The sequence below is a fragment of the Geotrypetes seraphini genome, chromosome 7 (genome assembly GCF_902459505.1).
Source record: "Geotrypetes seraphini chromosome 7, aGeoSer1.1, whole genome shotgun sequence".
Taxonomy (NCBI): domain Eukaryota; kingdom Metazoa; phylum Chordata; class Amphibia; order Gymnophiona; family Dermophiidae; genus Geotrypetes; species Geotrypetes seraphini.
In genome coordinates this window covers 73,682,765-73,698,074 of record NC_047090.1, presented here as the reverse complement: position 1 = coordinate 73,698,074, position 15,310 = coordinate 73,682,765, and the positions used below count along the sequence as shown (strand labels likewise).

At 45.3% G+C, this 15,310-nt stretch overlaps 1 protein-coding gene across 5 annotated transcripts in view; it reads left to right on the top strand.

Annotated features, from left to right (window-relative positions):
• CASC1 (cancer susceptibility 1) overlaps window positions 1-15,310 on the top strand; it is a 156,785-nt gene that overhangs the window by 87,967 nt on the left and 53,508 nt on the right. For all 5 annotated transcript variants that reach the window (XM_033950857.1, XM_033950858.1, XM_033950854.1 and 2 more), the window contains one exon: window positions 2,637-2,745. In XM_033950857.1, the coding sequence (XP_033806748.1) occupies window positions 2,637-2,745 (109 nt within the window). The remainder of the gene's footprint in view (window positions 1-2,636; window positions 2,746-15,310) is intronic.

The following is a 15,310-nucleotide window of genomic DNA, read 5'->3' as shown; positions in this document are numbered from 1 at the left end:
ATATATCTTCCCGAAGTGGGACTGAAAAATTTGTGCAATGTGTTCAGTAGTGTGTTGAAATTGGCCTGTACTATCCCTCAATACCAAAACATAACCGTGACCCCGCACCTGGGAAGTCAAGCGGGCTAATAACTTCCCTGCCCGATTTCCATAGCGATGGTAGCGAAATTTTTGATACAAGAGCATTTTCACCGTGCGCTCATGTATATAGGAGTTGAGGGTTGTTTCCACGGAAGCTAAGTGTTCCCTAGCGTGGCGGGTCGGGAACAGGGTATACTGATGCTTAGCGCTTGCTAGTTCTTTTTCCAACCGCAGTTTTCCCCGGGACAACGGCGATTACACGCTATTACATAAGCTATACAATCTCCTCTGAGCACCACCTTAGCCGTGCTCCAAAACAGTGTCGGATAATTGCTATGCTGACCATTAAAGTCTAGGAATTCACCCCATTTAGTCGTTAGGTATGTTTTGAAATGGTCATCAGAAAATAGATAACTAGGGAAGCACCAACATACAGGTCCGCGTAAACCGAAGCCCACATTCACATCTAGCCAGATCGTGTGATCTGAAATCACCGTCGGGCCTATTACCGCTGCATCCACATTTAGAAATGCTCTGCGCGTGGTAAGGATGTAATCTATCCTAGATTGTGTGTTATGTGCTCTGGAGCGGTGTGTGTAATCCCGTTCAGTGGTATGGAGAATTCTCCACGGGTCCACCAGATCTAAAGTGGCGCAAAGATAGGGCAGGCCTCTGGTATGAGATATACTCGCACCAGGTCCCGGCTGAGAATGATCACAAGTCGGGTCAAACACCTGATTGAAATCCCCTGCAATGTATACCGGATCAGTAACCCGCCCAAGAAGCATGGCAGTTAGACCCTCAAAGAAGTAATGGTCATAGGTATTAGGTGCATATACATTCATCAAGTAAAAGGAATATGTGCCTACTGACAACTGCAGCAAGAGGTAGCGGCCCTGTGGGTCCGAGGCTACTACTTTCGCAGTGTAAGGCAATGTGTTACTAATCAGTATCGCCACCCCTGCCCGCTTATGAGTTAAAGATGCTGCATGCACTGCGGCTACCCAGGACCTCCTCAATTTCTGATGTTCTAAGTCTGTAAGTCGGGTTTCTTGCAGACAGGCTATGTTGACCTTATGTCGTTTGAGCTGTGTTAAAATTTTTGTTCGTTTTATGGGAGAGGTAATGCCTGAAACATTCCAGGATACTATTCTCAAAGTGATAGCCAGCAGGTACAAAAGGGGCTAGTACAAACATATATAATGCTAAGTGCGGAAAAAATCCACTCCAGGTTCCCAGCCATACCCAGGGCAGCCACATGACGCTCAGGACCTACCCGAGCAGCACCAGTACCATGGTAAATGTCAAGTGCAGGAGTCTCGCAGCAGGGTCTGATCCCACCCTTCCCAATAATCAAAAGAATACCAGCAGCAACTATGTAGGCCAAGGACTCCCCCCCCCCCTAGAACCCTGTTCAATGTATTTATAAATGATCTAGAAACAGGGATGATGTGCGAGGTAATAAAATTTGCAGATGACACCAAACTATTTAGTGGAGTTAGGACTAAAGAGGACTGTGAAGATTTACAAAGGGACCTGAACAAACTAGGAGAATGGTCGAAAAGATGGCAGATGAAGTTTAATATAGAGAAATGTAAAGTCTTGCATGTAGGAAACAGAAACCCAATATACAGCTATACGATGGGAGGGCTGGTAATGGGTGAAAGTAGCCTAGAAAAGGACTTGGGGGTACTGGTGGACAAGACAATGAAGCCGTCGGCACAGTGGCCTCTAAGAAGGTGAACAGGATGCTAGGTATTATAAAGAAAGGTATTACAACCTGAACGAAAGAAGTTAATCTGCCATTGTATCGGGCGATGGTGCGCCCGCATCTTGAGTACTGCGTCCAATATTGGTCACCGTACCTTAAGGATATGGCGATACTCGAAAGATTAGAGAAACTGGGGCTCTTTTCCCTGGAAAAGCGGAGACTTGGAGACATGATAGAGACTTACAAGATCATGAAAGGCATAGAGAAAGTGGAGAGGGACAGATTCTTCAAACTTTCGAAAACTACAAGAACAAGAGAGCATTCGGAAAAATTAAAAGGGGACAGATTCAGAACCAATGCTAGATAGTTCTTCTTCACCCAAAGGGTGGTGGATACCTGGAATGCGCTTCCAGAGGGTGTGATAGGACAGAGTACGGTATTGGGGTTCAAGAAGGGATTAGATAATTTCCTGAAGGAAAAGGGGATAGAAGGGTATAGATAGAGGATTACTATACAGGTCCTGGACCAGATGGGCCGCCGTGTGTGCGGACTGCTGGGCACGATGGACCTCTGGTCTGACCCAGCAGAGGCACTGCTTATGTTCTTATTTTCAAGTAATGAAATATATTAAGAATATGTAAGAGCCAGTTCACTGCTTTCCTAAGTAAGATAATTGACTATTAAAATTATATATTTATTTTTTCTTCTTGGTTTGCCAATTAGGTTTAAGTATTTGAAAATGTGATATATTACAGTAGTTATTCAGTCTAACAAAGGGAGTCTTTTGGGATGATCATATTTATTTACATTTTGTTGATCTAATATTAAATGTTTTAATTCTTAGAGCACTATGAGCTTCAGCCCATCTTTGAAAGAAGCTGTAAATGAAGGACGACCGCCAACAAATGAAGCAGTTGGAAGCATGATTACAATGCATCCAGAAGAACTTTCAGGTAGTTCTTATGAAATCAAGGACATTATTGAACAATGCCATCTGCGTACCTATGTAGTTACCCAAGCAAAATGGGAGGCTGAAAATTGATCTAATCTAATCTTCTATTTGTATGTCACTCATACTTATGCAGGCTCAAGGCAACTTAACTAAATAATATAAAGGCCTAACACAAAGGGAGGAGATATCCTTACCCATAATTTAGGACAAATCTAAAGACCTTCCTATTTAAGGATGCCTTTGCTCCCTAAGATGTTTCATTCCTGATATTGCTGGGGAGCGCATTCCATAAGGTAGAGGCCACAACAGAAAAGATTGTTTTGCATGTTGTGTCATAAAATATATGGTGAAGAGAAGGAATTGATAGGAGATTCTGTTGGGAAGATCGTAATAGTCATTAGAGAATGACACGGGGAAAAAATCTGTCCCCGTCACCGCCCCGTCCCCGGCCCACCATCCTCTGCACCGCCCCGTCACCGCCATTCCATTCACCGCCCCGTCACCGTCACTGCCATCCCATTCACCGCCCCGTCACTGTCCCCGCAGCATCCATATAAGCCTTAGTACTCTAAATATTTAGTGTATTCCATTCTTATAAATCAAAGTTCCTGCTGCTGAACTAGAGAAAGATGTTCAGCTGGCAGGGCTTTGTTTATAAATTTTTATTAACACAACTAATATACCACCATAATGTTTCCGACAGAGGACAAGTATGCAATAAATGCATTTTGCTGTTTCAATGCCAGTGCTCAGCAGAACAACAGACAGCAATATGGACATTCACCTTATGTAGTACTTTTTTAATATATAAAAATAGGCAAAATTAGTTGCTGTTTTATCATTATATTTTCTTGCCATTATAGTATTCTTCATTGATCATTTTTCTTTTTAAATTCAAAACAAATTCAACCTATCTTGTGTCCCAGCATGAATTCATGTTTCACTCAATTGGCTGTTTCAAGGGAATTAACCCTCCAACTTCCATTTGCAAAAATACCCAATGTTGTTCCTTCTATGAGCAATATTTAAATTATGAGGAACAACATTGGGTATTTTTGCTGAATTGTGTGACACCATTTGGGCTGAACATGAAGATTGAAAATGCCTGGTTAGCCCTGGACAGATGATTTGAACAGCCAAGAGCCTGTCCTGGCCATTTAAATCATTTTGAATATCTAGTCCAATGATAACAGAATTAGGGTGATTATAGAAACATAGAACTTTGTTGATCACTAAAAACAGTGGAGACTAAGGGTCTATCAAGCTCAGCATCCTGTATTTGACACTGGCCAGTCTTGGTCTTTGGAACTGCCCATTGTGTCAGAAGCAATAGGGATTAAGTGACTTGCCCAGGGTCACAAGGAGTGTAGCTCTAACCACTGGATTTAGAAGTTGGCTTCTTTTGGGATCTTTAACTCATCATCGCTAGGACTCGAATCTGAGTCCGTGGCACCTAACATAGAATGGAATTAGTATGGCAAAGTAATGAAGAATGGTCCAGCAGCCCCCACCCTCCCTCCACCTCACCTTATATTCGTTCCGAGTTTGCCGGCTTCCTTTTTCCCTAGCCACACGCGTTCAAAAAGCCGTGCATTTAGCCAGCTCCCTCCCTCCACCTCACCTTAAATTTCGAGTTTTCCGGCTTCCTTTTTTCCGAGCCGCACGTGTTCAAAAATCCGTGCACGCGCGGCTGCGCGAGTCAATCAAACTTCTCCTCTCCTGCAACTTCCTGTTTCCGGTTGCGTCAGAGGAGAAGATTGATTGACTCGCGCAGCCGCGCGTGCACGGATTTTTGAACACGTGCGGCTCGGAAAAAAGGAAGCCGGAAAACTCGAAATTTAAGGTGAGGTGGAGGGAGGGAGCTGGCTAAATGCTGCGGGCGGGCGGGCGGGCGGTGGCTGCGGGGACCGCGCGATCCTTGATACCTCACTGCGGAGACAAGACCATTCACCGCCCCGTGGGCGGTGAATGGCCTTGTCCCCGTCGCCGCAGCGACTGCTAGTTTTCTTCCCCATTTTCGGTGGGTGACCCGCGGCTAAAATGCGGTGGCCGCGAGTAAACCGCCACCGTGTCATTCTCTAATAGTCATGATGTTGTGTGAGGGATCAACAAATCTGTCGATAAAAGCTGGTGTGCTTTCTTGTTTTGTTTTGAATACAAAAAGTAAGATTTTGAAGGAGATGCGGTGGGGTATGGGCAACCAGTGGTCTTGTTTCAAAAGAGGGGTTACATGATCATATTTTTTAGCCTTGTGAGTTTAACCATAGTGTTTTTGTATTGTCTGAAGATGTCTGATTTCTTTTTGGGTAATACCTTGGTAAAAGGAATTGCAGTAGTCCAGATGTGTTATAACTAGAGAGCGAATGAGGATATTGATGGATTTTTGATTGAAGATACCTGAGATTGAGGAGGAGATGGCAGTTGGTTGTTGGGGCTCAATGTTATCTTAAATTAGGCAGGTTCTCCCTCGTGTAGCCCAACAGCAAGGACCGCTCCTGACTGCTGTAGGTCTTATGCTCCATCTGTGTTATAGTTGGTTGATTAATTGCAGGGATTCCACAGGATATATCCTATTTTTTTTCTCTCTCTCTTCATCATGCAGCAGGAAAGTGAAGAAAAATACAGGTAAATTTTTCAATGGTAGATCAAGTAGCAGCTTCTTGTATGGCTGATGCGATGAGCGTCGGAACAGGGGAAGCCATGGGTACCATGCCACCCTCAAAAGTCTCCCCATTTTCCACTGCCACTGTTTTTGCAGTAGCAAAACAAAAGGGACACTCTTTTCATCCTTGTGGCTGCACCAGAACTGAAAGTGATGTCAGAATGGGATGGGACTGGCAGATGTGAGGATGAATAGAACGGCCCCTTGATGCCTATTTTTTTATCTTGCTGACAGTGACACCTGAATGTAGCAGGGGAGAGGAGGCAGACTTGGGAGAGAGGGGGAGAGACACTGGATGGAAGGGAGCAGACACACTCGATGGCATGGGAGTAGAGAGAAGAAGGATGCTGAATGTTGACTGTAAAGAGGAGGAAAAACAAGGCAGTTGGTGATGGGAGGGATGGGTTCAGACATGGAAAGAGGGAGAGAAGAGGTCAGGTGCTGGATGGAAAGGGAGAGGGGTGCAAACACTGGATGGAAGGGAAGAGAGAGGGTGTAGACTAGTGCTGCCCGATTTCCAATTCGAATCAATTTGTATTTTTAAAAAAATCAGCCTCACTGACATCGGGGTCCAACCCTCCTCCCTGTGCCGCTAACCTAAAGCTGCCCCTCCGGCTCTTGGACAGTTTCTATGTCTGAGGCAGGAGACTGTTTCAGCGCTATAATAAGTAATAGTAGAAGAGACGCGGCGAAACCCACACCAACCATCCGTCCCACTCAGTAGACGCCTGCTGATGGGAAGTCGGGGGAAGGCTTAGATCTGCTCGTGGATGAGCTGCAGCTTCTGCTCCGAACTCCTTCTGCTCATGTCTGCATGCAAGGAAATGCCTGCACTGCCGCAATGGAAGCTAGAGCTTGAGGCTGCAAGCGCGTAGACAAGATCAAAGGGAAGGGGCGGTGTGCAGACGAATGTAGGCTGTAGGGTGGGCGCGATGTCAAAGCTAATAGGCTGAAGAGCAGAGAGAAGGGATGTCTAAAACAGAGCCGCGAAATCACTCAAGTGCAGCAAGCAGAGGCTTTCTGACCTCTTTACGTCCCAAAGCAGTATGTGATTTGGTCCTTTGACATAGAAACATAGAAAATGACGGCAGAAAAGGGCCATAGCCCATCAAGTCTGCTCACTCCAACAACCCTCCCCCAATCTACACTCTATCAATCGTCCCCAAGCTGCCCTCCTCTATGCTACCCTCGTAGGGATCCGACGTGGGCATCCCATTTATTCTTAAAATCTTGTATGCTGCTGGCTACGATCACCTGCTCCGGGAGCTCGTTCCAATGGTCCACCACTCTTTCAGTGAAGAAGTACTTCCTGGTATCCCCATGAAATTTCCCCCCCCTGATTTTCAGCAGATGTCCCCTTGTGGACGAAGGTCCTTTTAGAAGGAAAACGTCGTCTTCCACCTCTATGCGACCAGTGATATACTTAAATGTCTCTATCATATCTCCCTCTCCCTACGTTCGAGAGAGTATAGCCGCAACTTGTGCAGCCTGTCTTCATACGAGAGATCCTTGAGCCCAAGTTCATCCTGGTGGCCATTCGCTGAACCGACTCAACTCTCAGCACATCCTTACGGTAGTGCGGCCTCCAGAATTGCACACAGTACTCCAGATGAGGTCTCACCATGCTTCTGTATAACGGCATAATGACCTCTGGCTTCCGGCTAACAAAGCTTCTACGGATACATCCCAGCATTTGTCTAGCCTTGGATGAAGCCTTCTCCACTTGATTGGCTGATTTCATGTCTCCACTAATGATCACCCCCAAATCCCGCTCTGCTGTAGTCCTGGACACGGTTTCACCATTCAGTGTGTATGTCCTACACGGATTATTGTTACCAAGGTGCATGACCTTGATTTTTTCGCATTGAAGCCCAGCTGCCAGGTTGTGGACCAATGTTCCAGTAAAAGCAGGTCCTGCTTCATGCTGTCGGACAAATCATTTTTACTTGCGGTGTCACTCACAGTGTTACATAATTTGCCATTGTCGGCGAATAATGCTATTTTACCTTGAAGCCCCTGAGTCATGTCTCCTATAAATATGTTGAAAAGGATCGGGCCCAAGACTGATCCCTGTGGCACTCCACTGGTCACTCTCGACGTTTTAGAGAGGGTACCGTTAACCAACACCCTCTGAAGTTTCCCACTTAGCCAGTCGCTGACCCATGCAGTTAGTGTTTCACCTAATCCCATTGATTTCATCTTGCTCAGTAATCTACGGTGGGGGACGCTGTCAAAAGCTTTACTGAAGTCCAAGTACACGACATCTAGGGAACTCTCCCAGGTCCATCCTCCTAGTTACCCAGTCAAAGAAGCTGATAAGATTGGATTGGCATGACCTACCCTTGGTGAAACCGTGTTGGTGGGGGTTGCATAGGTTCTCCTCATCAAGGATCATGTCTAGTTTGCGTTTGATTAGTGTTTCCATGAGCTTACTCACAATCGACGTGAGACTCACCGGTCTGTAATTTGCAGCTTCTGCCTTGCAACCCTTTTTGTGCAGAGGAATGATGTTAGCTGTTTTCCAGTCCAATGGGACTTTTCCCGTACTTAGAGAGAGATTGAAGAGTACGGCTAACGGTTCCGCTAGGATGTCACACAGCTCTCTGAGCACCCTTGGGTGCAGATTGTCCAGTTCCATGGCTTTGTTCACCTTGAGTTTCGATAGTTCGTCGTATACGTCACTGGGTGTAAACTCATGGTTCTGAAACGGGTCTCCCGAGTTATGCTTCACCTTTAACTTTGGACCTGACCCTGGCGCCTCGCAGGTGAAGACTGAGCAGAAGTACTCATTTAGTAGTTCGGTTTTATCTGTGTTCGATTCTGCATAATTTCCGTCAGGTTTTCTGAGGCGTACTATTCCATCTGTGTTTCTTTTTCTATCACCTGAAGAAAGATTTGTCCCCCTTTTTAATGTTTTTCGCTAAGTTTTCTTCTACTCGGAGCTTGGCTTCTTTGACTGCCAGTTTGACAGCTGACGACTTAGTCATATATTTTATTTTAGCCTCTTTACCCTTCGAGTGTTTGTAGTGAATGAATGCTCGTTTCTTGTCTTTAACGAGGTCTGATATCTCTGTGGTGAACCATTGAGGTCTGTTTTTTCTTCGTCGTTTACTCACGGATTTTATGTAACGGTTTGTTGCTGCATGTAGGGTTGATTTCAAGGTTGACCACATAGCCTCCACATCATTGGTCACCGCTTTGTGTCGCAGTGCCTGATGGACAAAATCTCCCATGCCTTTAAAGTCAGTGCCTCGAAAGCTGAGAACTTTTGTTGTCGTGTTAGATCTAGTGAAACCTTTTTTGAGGTTGAACCATATCATGTTGTGGTCGCTGGAGGCTAGCTTGTCGCCCACTGATACCTCTGAGACACTTCCTCCATTGGTGAGTACCAGATCCAGTATCGCCTGGGCCCTAGTAGGCTCCAACACCAATTGTTTGAGTTGTGCTCCCCTTATGGAGGACAATAGCCTTTTACTTCCGCTGGTAGATGCTGAAAGTGTGTTCCAGTCTGCATCGGGCAAATTGAAGTCCCCTAGTAGTACTGTATCCCCCCGTAAAGTGATATTCTCAATGTCCTTGATATAATGCCTCAGTTGACAATGAGCAAAGAAAAGACCCGAGGGAGGCAGACCACCACGCAACAACTCTTCACAGGATAGAAGCACTCCGTCCACTCGCAACACATGAAACAACAACTCAAATCCGCGAGCGCGCCAACGCCCAAAGACAGAGGGAAACAACCCCGGGAGAAAAGCACGATTACCGGTCAGAGGCAGCAACACACTGACATGAGGATCCTGCCGCCAAAAAGGTAGCAGCCTACGCCACACTTCCCAAAGGGGGCGAAACAAAATACTACGGCGACTGGAAACCGTATTGGACTAATTTTAATACATTTTTAATTAGTGTTTGGAAACTAAACCCTCCCTTCCTCATGTCATAACAGGAACTACTGTATGCTGTCCTGACTTAAGGAAAGAAGTTTTGGCCTCTAAAAGCTAATTGAAAAATGTATTAAGTTCAATAAAATGGTATCATATTATCCACATTTTGTTTTATTTGTATTTGTTAACCTATAGTGTAATGATTGTAATATGTGAATTTTTGAAATTTATTTCTGCTATCTTTATATTTTGCACAATACAGGGGAACGTGCATCACTTTTTCTCCAGTGTTGCTCTCTGGTTTCTTGGGAGAGTATTGGAGAGTGGGCTGGAGGAATTTCAAGTTTAATAAAATTTGATAAAATCACTTATCTGGGATTGCTAAGCGAGTCACAATCTACTAGTAATACAATTAAAACATGAAGTAAACACTTACAAATAACAGGGGGACATAACAAACCGGTACATTAGGTCAAATAGGGAAGGAAATACAATCTTTATAAGAAAAGAGACAAATAAGGTGAGTACAACAGGAATAAGGGGAGGAAAAGAGAGAAACGGAAGAATAGCACTATATGTGAAAAAATATAATGAAGTAGCTAAAATGCAGGGATCCTAGGAAAAGGAGGCAGCTGAAGAAATTTTGCAGTTGTAAGCATCCTGGGGGGGGGGGGGCTGTAGAGGAAAGAAATATAGAGGGGATTGTAGAGCATGAGGGGGACTGTCCCAAATGTTTATAGTCCATTATGGGTAGTACTCATTAAAGAAATATTTTAGTGACTTGACAATTTTCATTTTGTAGGTGCCACTTACACCTTTTTGCATTAATTCGATATGGAATGGTACAATTGAATTAAATATTGTTAAACTAGTAGATGGAATTCCTATTAAAGCAGCAGTCATTGGAGGCTGAGAAAGGAGAGGCTTTTTTATGTGATGATCTGATGTTTGATTTTTAGTACATTTTAAATAGAGGTAGAATGGGGTTGATTAGCCTTGTTGTATTATCTGCTTTAAATGAGAGGAAAAAAACACCTTTCAGAACATGGCATTAAGGAATGGAAGAAATGGCATTACAATTAGTACTATTATTACGGGGGTGGGGTCAGGGGCAGAGAGTTTGGGCACCCCAAACAAAAAGATAGTACAGTGGTACCTCGGTTTACGAGTGCACCGGTTCGCGAGTGTTTTGCAAGACGAGCAAAACATTTGCAAACTTGGTGCTTCGTAAACCGAGCTTGCCTTGCTGTACGAGCGCCCTCCCCCGTGAACAGCATCCCCCCCAGCATTCCGGCATCCCCCCCCCCCCGAGCACGGCAATGACATCCCTTACCCCGACTGGGCACTAGTGCCGGTGCCCGAAGATCCTCCCTCTTCTGGCGCGGCCTAGGCTGGGCGGTGCGTCAGAGATCCTCCCTCTTCTGGGATGGGATGGGCTGGACTGGCTTTGAGCATTTGTGCATGCTCAAAGCCTTCTGGTCTCGCTCTCTCCAAGATTCTGAATCTGAGAATCTCGGAGAGAGCGAGACCAGAAGGCTTTGAGCATGCGCAAATGCTCAAAGCCAGTCCAGCCCAGCCCAGACCAGAAGAGAGAAGATCTCCGACGCACCGCCCAGCCTAGGCCACGCAAGAAGAGGGAGGATCTTTGCGCACCGGTGCTGGTGCCCAGTCAGGGTAAGGGATGTCATTGCCGTGCTCGGGGGGGGGGGGGATGTAGGATCGCGGTGGAGGGGGGGGCAGCGCGAGCGGGGGGAGGATGCCGGTTCGCAGGGGGGGATGCCGGATTGCGGGAAGGGGTATGGAGCAGCGACAGTGGCCTCAAGGGGGGGGGAATGGAGCAGCGCCGGTAGCCTCGGGGGGGGGGGGGGGAGGAGGTGTGAATGCTGGGTGGAGGAAGTGTGGAACAAGACTCAGCAAGAGGAAAAGGGGAGACTGCTCAAAATGGGGAGAGGAACAGTAGCAGGTGGCAGGGGTGGAGGTTGTATCTGGTGAATTTGCAAGGCTGTCGGCAAGAAAACTAGTTGTTTGCTGTTTGCTAGAGAAGGGGGAAAGGTGGAACCAATCAAAGCGAGTTTCCCTTACTTCCTATGGGGAAACTTGCTTTGATATACAAGCAATTTGGTTTACGAGCATGCTTCTGGAACGAATTATGCTCGTAAACCAAGGTTCCACTGTATTTAATTCAAGAAAGCTTGGAACAAGTGCAGGGGATCTCCTGAGGAAAAGGAAGGTATTGCAGAACAGTAGTAATTGGTGTGGATACACAGACTACATAGGCCTTATGGTTTTCATCTGCTGTCATATTCTTTTTTGTTCAGTAATTATTATTGAAAAAATTTCCAGTTTTATACAATATAAAGAAAGAGAAAACAGTGTACAATACTTCAGTAACAGTATTGCGTACAACAAGTAACATAATGCTGTATCATTCATTAGGTATCTATACTATCATTTAGGGCTCCTTTTACGAAGCTGCGTTAGGGTATTAACGCGTGGAGTAGCACGCGCTACATTGCCCTGCATCCTAGACGCAAACGCCAGCATTGAGCTGGCATTAGTTCTAGCCGTGTAGCGCATTGTAATATCCTTCGTACGCTAAAAATGCTAGCGCACTTTAATAAAAGGAACCCTTAACATCAGAAGTATTCTATACATGTTATAATGAGAGAAGACAAAACATCTAATTGTTGGGGTTTATCATATGTATACCAGCGTTCATTACGTGAATTAAATTACTCACTATAGTGGAGTTATACATAGTAGAACTATATCTCTTGAAGCAGTATTAAGATTCATATAAGCATCCATTTCAACATTAGTGTCAAGGATATCAAGAACATATTATCTTAGACACTGTTAGCGACTTATTTTTAAATGCAATCACTTTCTCATATTTAGCAGTTATACATACTGTGTTCCACTAAGTAGAAGAATCAAGTTTAGACAAGTCTTTCCAGGGGTGTAATATGTTCTTGATTGCCAGTGATATTAATATATACAGTAATTTAGCTTGATGTTCATCTAGCACATCAGGATTATCCATACCAACAAAAGATTTTAGATATTTTCCATACTGAGCCCCAATATACTTTTAGAAAAGCACACGAGTATAACATGTGTGATAATTTTGAAACCACTTCATTTTGGCAGGACCAACATACTTCTGGGTTTTCTTTACTTATTTTAGCTAGTTTGAGTGGGGTCCATGTGGCCGATGTAGAATAAAGTATATAGACTGCAACAATGACGCAGATTTCACTGATTTAAATAATTGTGTCCATATATGTTTCCAATCTTCAGAGTTGAATGTAGATAGCAATTTGTTATTCCACGCAATTTCGTTGGATTCCGGGTTACAAAAATTATTTGTCTGCATAATCTTGTACTATTTTGATGCTGATCCTTTACCTTTCTTAATCTTGGTACAGTGTAGCACAACATCTAGAATTGTATCAAGGTTAGACAAATCTGGAAACACAGATTTGAGACAATGATGTACTGTAGTTATAACCAGTGAAGAAATTGGTGGCTATGTAGTTTGTATCTATCCATTAATTCAACAAGTAGTTTAATGTCCATATTCTGTGTTTTTGCCATAGAGGCCAGTTTAAAGTCCGATTTTGTATTTTGACATTTTCATTATTCTAAATTGGTGTCAGTGTCGTATTTTTCCATTTTATGTATGCTAGATCATCTACGGCTTTAATGGCTTTTTTCGTAGATGTGATGACCAAGTTGGAACTATGCAAATTGGACTTAGGAGCTAGTGCAATATACTTGCATTAGTGCCATATATTTGTTTGTTCCTGTTTGAGCCATATAGGCTTCTCCACCTCCCTCTCTCACCACTGTTGTTCAATATTGCGTTAGAACCTTTGCTGATAGCCATTAGGAACAATCCACTAATTAAAGGATTTAAATATGGAGATCAAACAATTAAACTATCAGCTTATGCTGTTGACGTATTATATACATCGTCTGAGGCTATTCCTCATTTACTTGAAACTATAAAGGAATATTCAGCTGTCTTCGGATACAAATTGAACCAATCCAAAACTGAAGTTATGTCTATAAATTGTATGTCTTTAAGAATAGAATTGCAGAAATATGGGTTTACATGGTCATAAAACAAAATCAAATACAGTGGAACCTTGGTTTACGAGCATAATTCGTTCCAGAAGCATGCTCGTAAACCAATTTGCTTGTATATCAAAGTGAGTTTCCCTATAGGAAGTAAGGGAAACTGCTTTGATTGGTTCCACCTCCTCCCCCCCCCACGAGGCTACCGGCGCTGCTTCATTCTCCCCCCCTTGAGGAATCCGACGCTGTTCCAAACCCCTCCCCGCGATCCAGCTTCCCCCCCCCTGCGAACCGGCATCCCCCCCCACTCGCATTGCCCCCCCTCCACCGCGATCCTACTTTCCCCCCTCCCGAGCAGTCAATGACATCCTTTACCCGACTTGGCACCAGTGCCGGTGCCCGAAGATCCTCCCTCTTCTGGCGGCCTGTGCTGGGCGTTGCGTCGGAGATCCTCCTTCTTCTGGGCTGGACTGGCTTTGAGCATTTGCGCATGCTCAAAGCCTTCTGGTCTCGCTCTCTCCGAGATTGAGAGCGAGACCAGAAGGCTTTGAGCATGCGCAAATGCTCAAAGCCAGTCCAGCCCAGCCCAGACCAGAAGAAGGAGGATCTCCGACGCACCGCCCAGCCCAGGCCGCGCCAGAAGAGGGAGGATCTTCGGGCACCGGCACTGGTGCCAAGTCAGGTAAAGGGTGTCATTGACTGCTCGGGGGGGGGGGAAGTAGGATCGCAGTAGAGGGGGGCAATGCGAGCGGGGGGTGGGGATGCTGGATCGCGGGGAGATGGCGCTCGTACAGCAAGGCAAGCTCGGTTTACGAGGCACCAAGTTTGCGAATGTTTTACTCGTCTTGCAAAACACTCGCAAACTGGTGCACTCGTAAACCGAGGTACCACTGTACTTGGGTATGCTGTTTGGGCCTACATTAGAGGAATCAGCATTATAAAATGCAGAATACATAAATATAATAAAATAATTAACATCTAGATCAGTGGTCCCCAATCCTGTCCTGGAGGACCACCAGGCCAATCGGGTTTTCAGGATAGCCCTAATGAATATGCATGAAGCAGATTTGCATGCCTGTCACTTCCATTATTTGCAAATTTCTCTCATGCATATTCATTATCCTGAAAACCTGATTGGCCTGGTGGTTCTCCAGGACAGGGTTGGGACCACTGATCTAGATGGTCACCATTAAGAACATAAGAACATAAGCAGTGCCTCCGCCGGGTCAGACCATAGGTCCATCCCGCCCAGCAGTCCGCTCCCGCGGCGGCCCGAACAGTTCACGGCCTGTCTGAGTCACCAGAAGGGGCCCCCTTGCCACCTTGGTTTCCCATTGAGTCCTATCTTCCCATCGAAGTCCTAACCCTCCGGTCTTGCACATGCACGACCTGGTTGGATTTCTATACTCATTACCTGGTTAGCTTTCTATACCTGTGTTACATCCCAGCACCCCTCTCAGTATCCCACGATCCCCCTATCCCTCAGGAATCCATCCAATTCCTGTTTGAATCCTTGTACCGTACTCTGCCTGATCACTTCCTCCGGTAGCGCATTCCAAGTGTCCACGACCCTTTGGGTGAAAAAAAACTTCCTTACATTTGTTCTGAACCTATCTCCCTTCAGTTTCTCCGAATGCCCCCTCGTGCCTGTTGACCCCTTCAGCCTGAAGAATCTGTCCCTATCCACCCTCTCCATGCCCCTCATGATCTTGAAGGTCTCTATCATATCTCCCCTGAGCCTCCTTTTTTCCAGAGAGAAGAGCCCCAGCCTATCTAAGCTCTCGGCGTATGGGCAGTGTTCCAGCCCTCTTACCAGTTTCGTTGCTCTCCTTTGGACTCTCTCAAGTACCGCCATGTCCTTCTTGAGGTACGGCGACCAATATTGAACGCAGTATTCCAGATGTGGACGCACCATCGCTCGATACAATGGCATGATGACT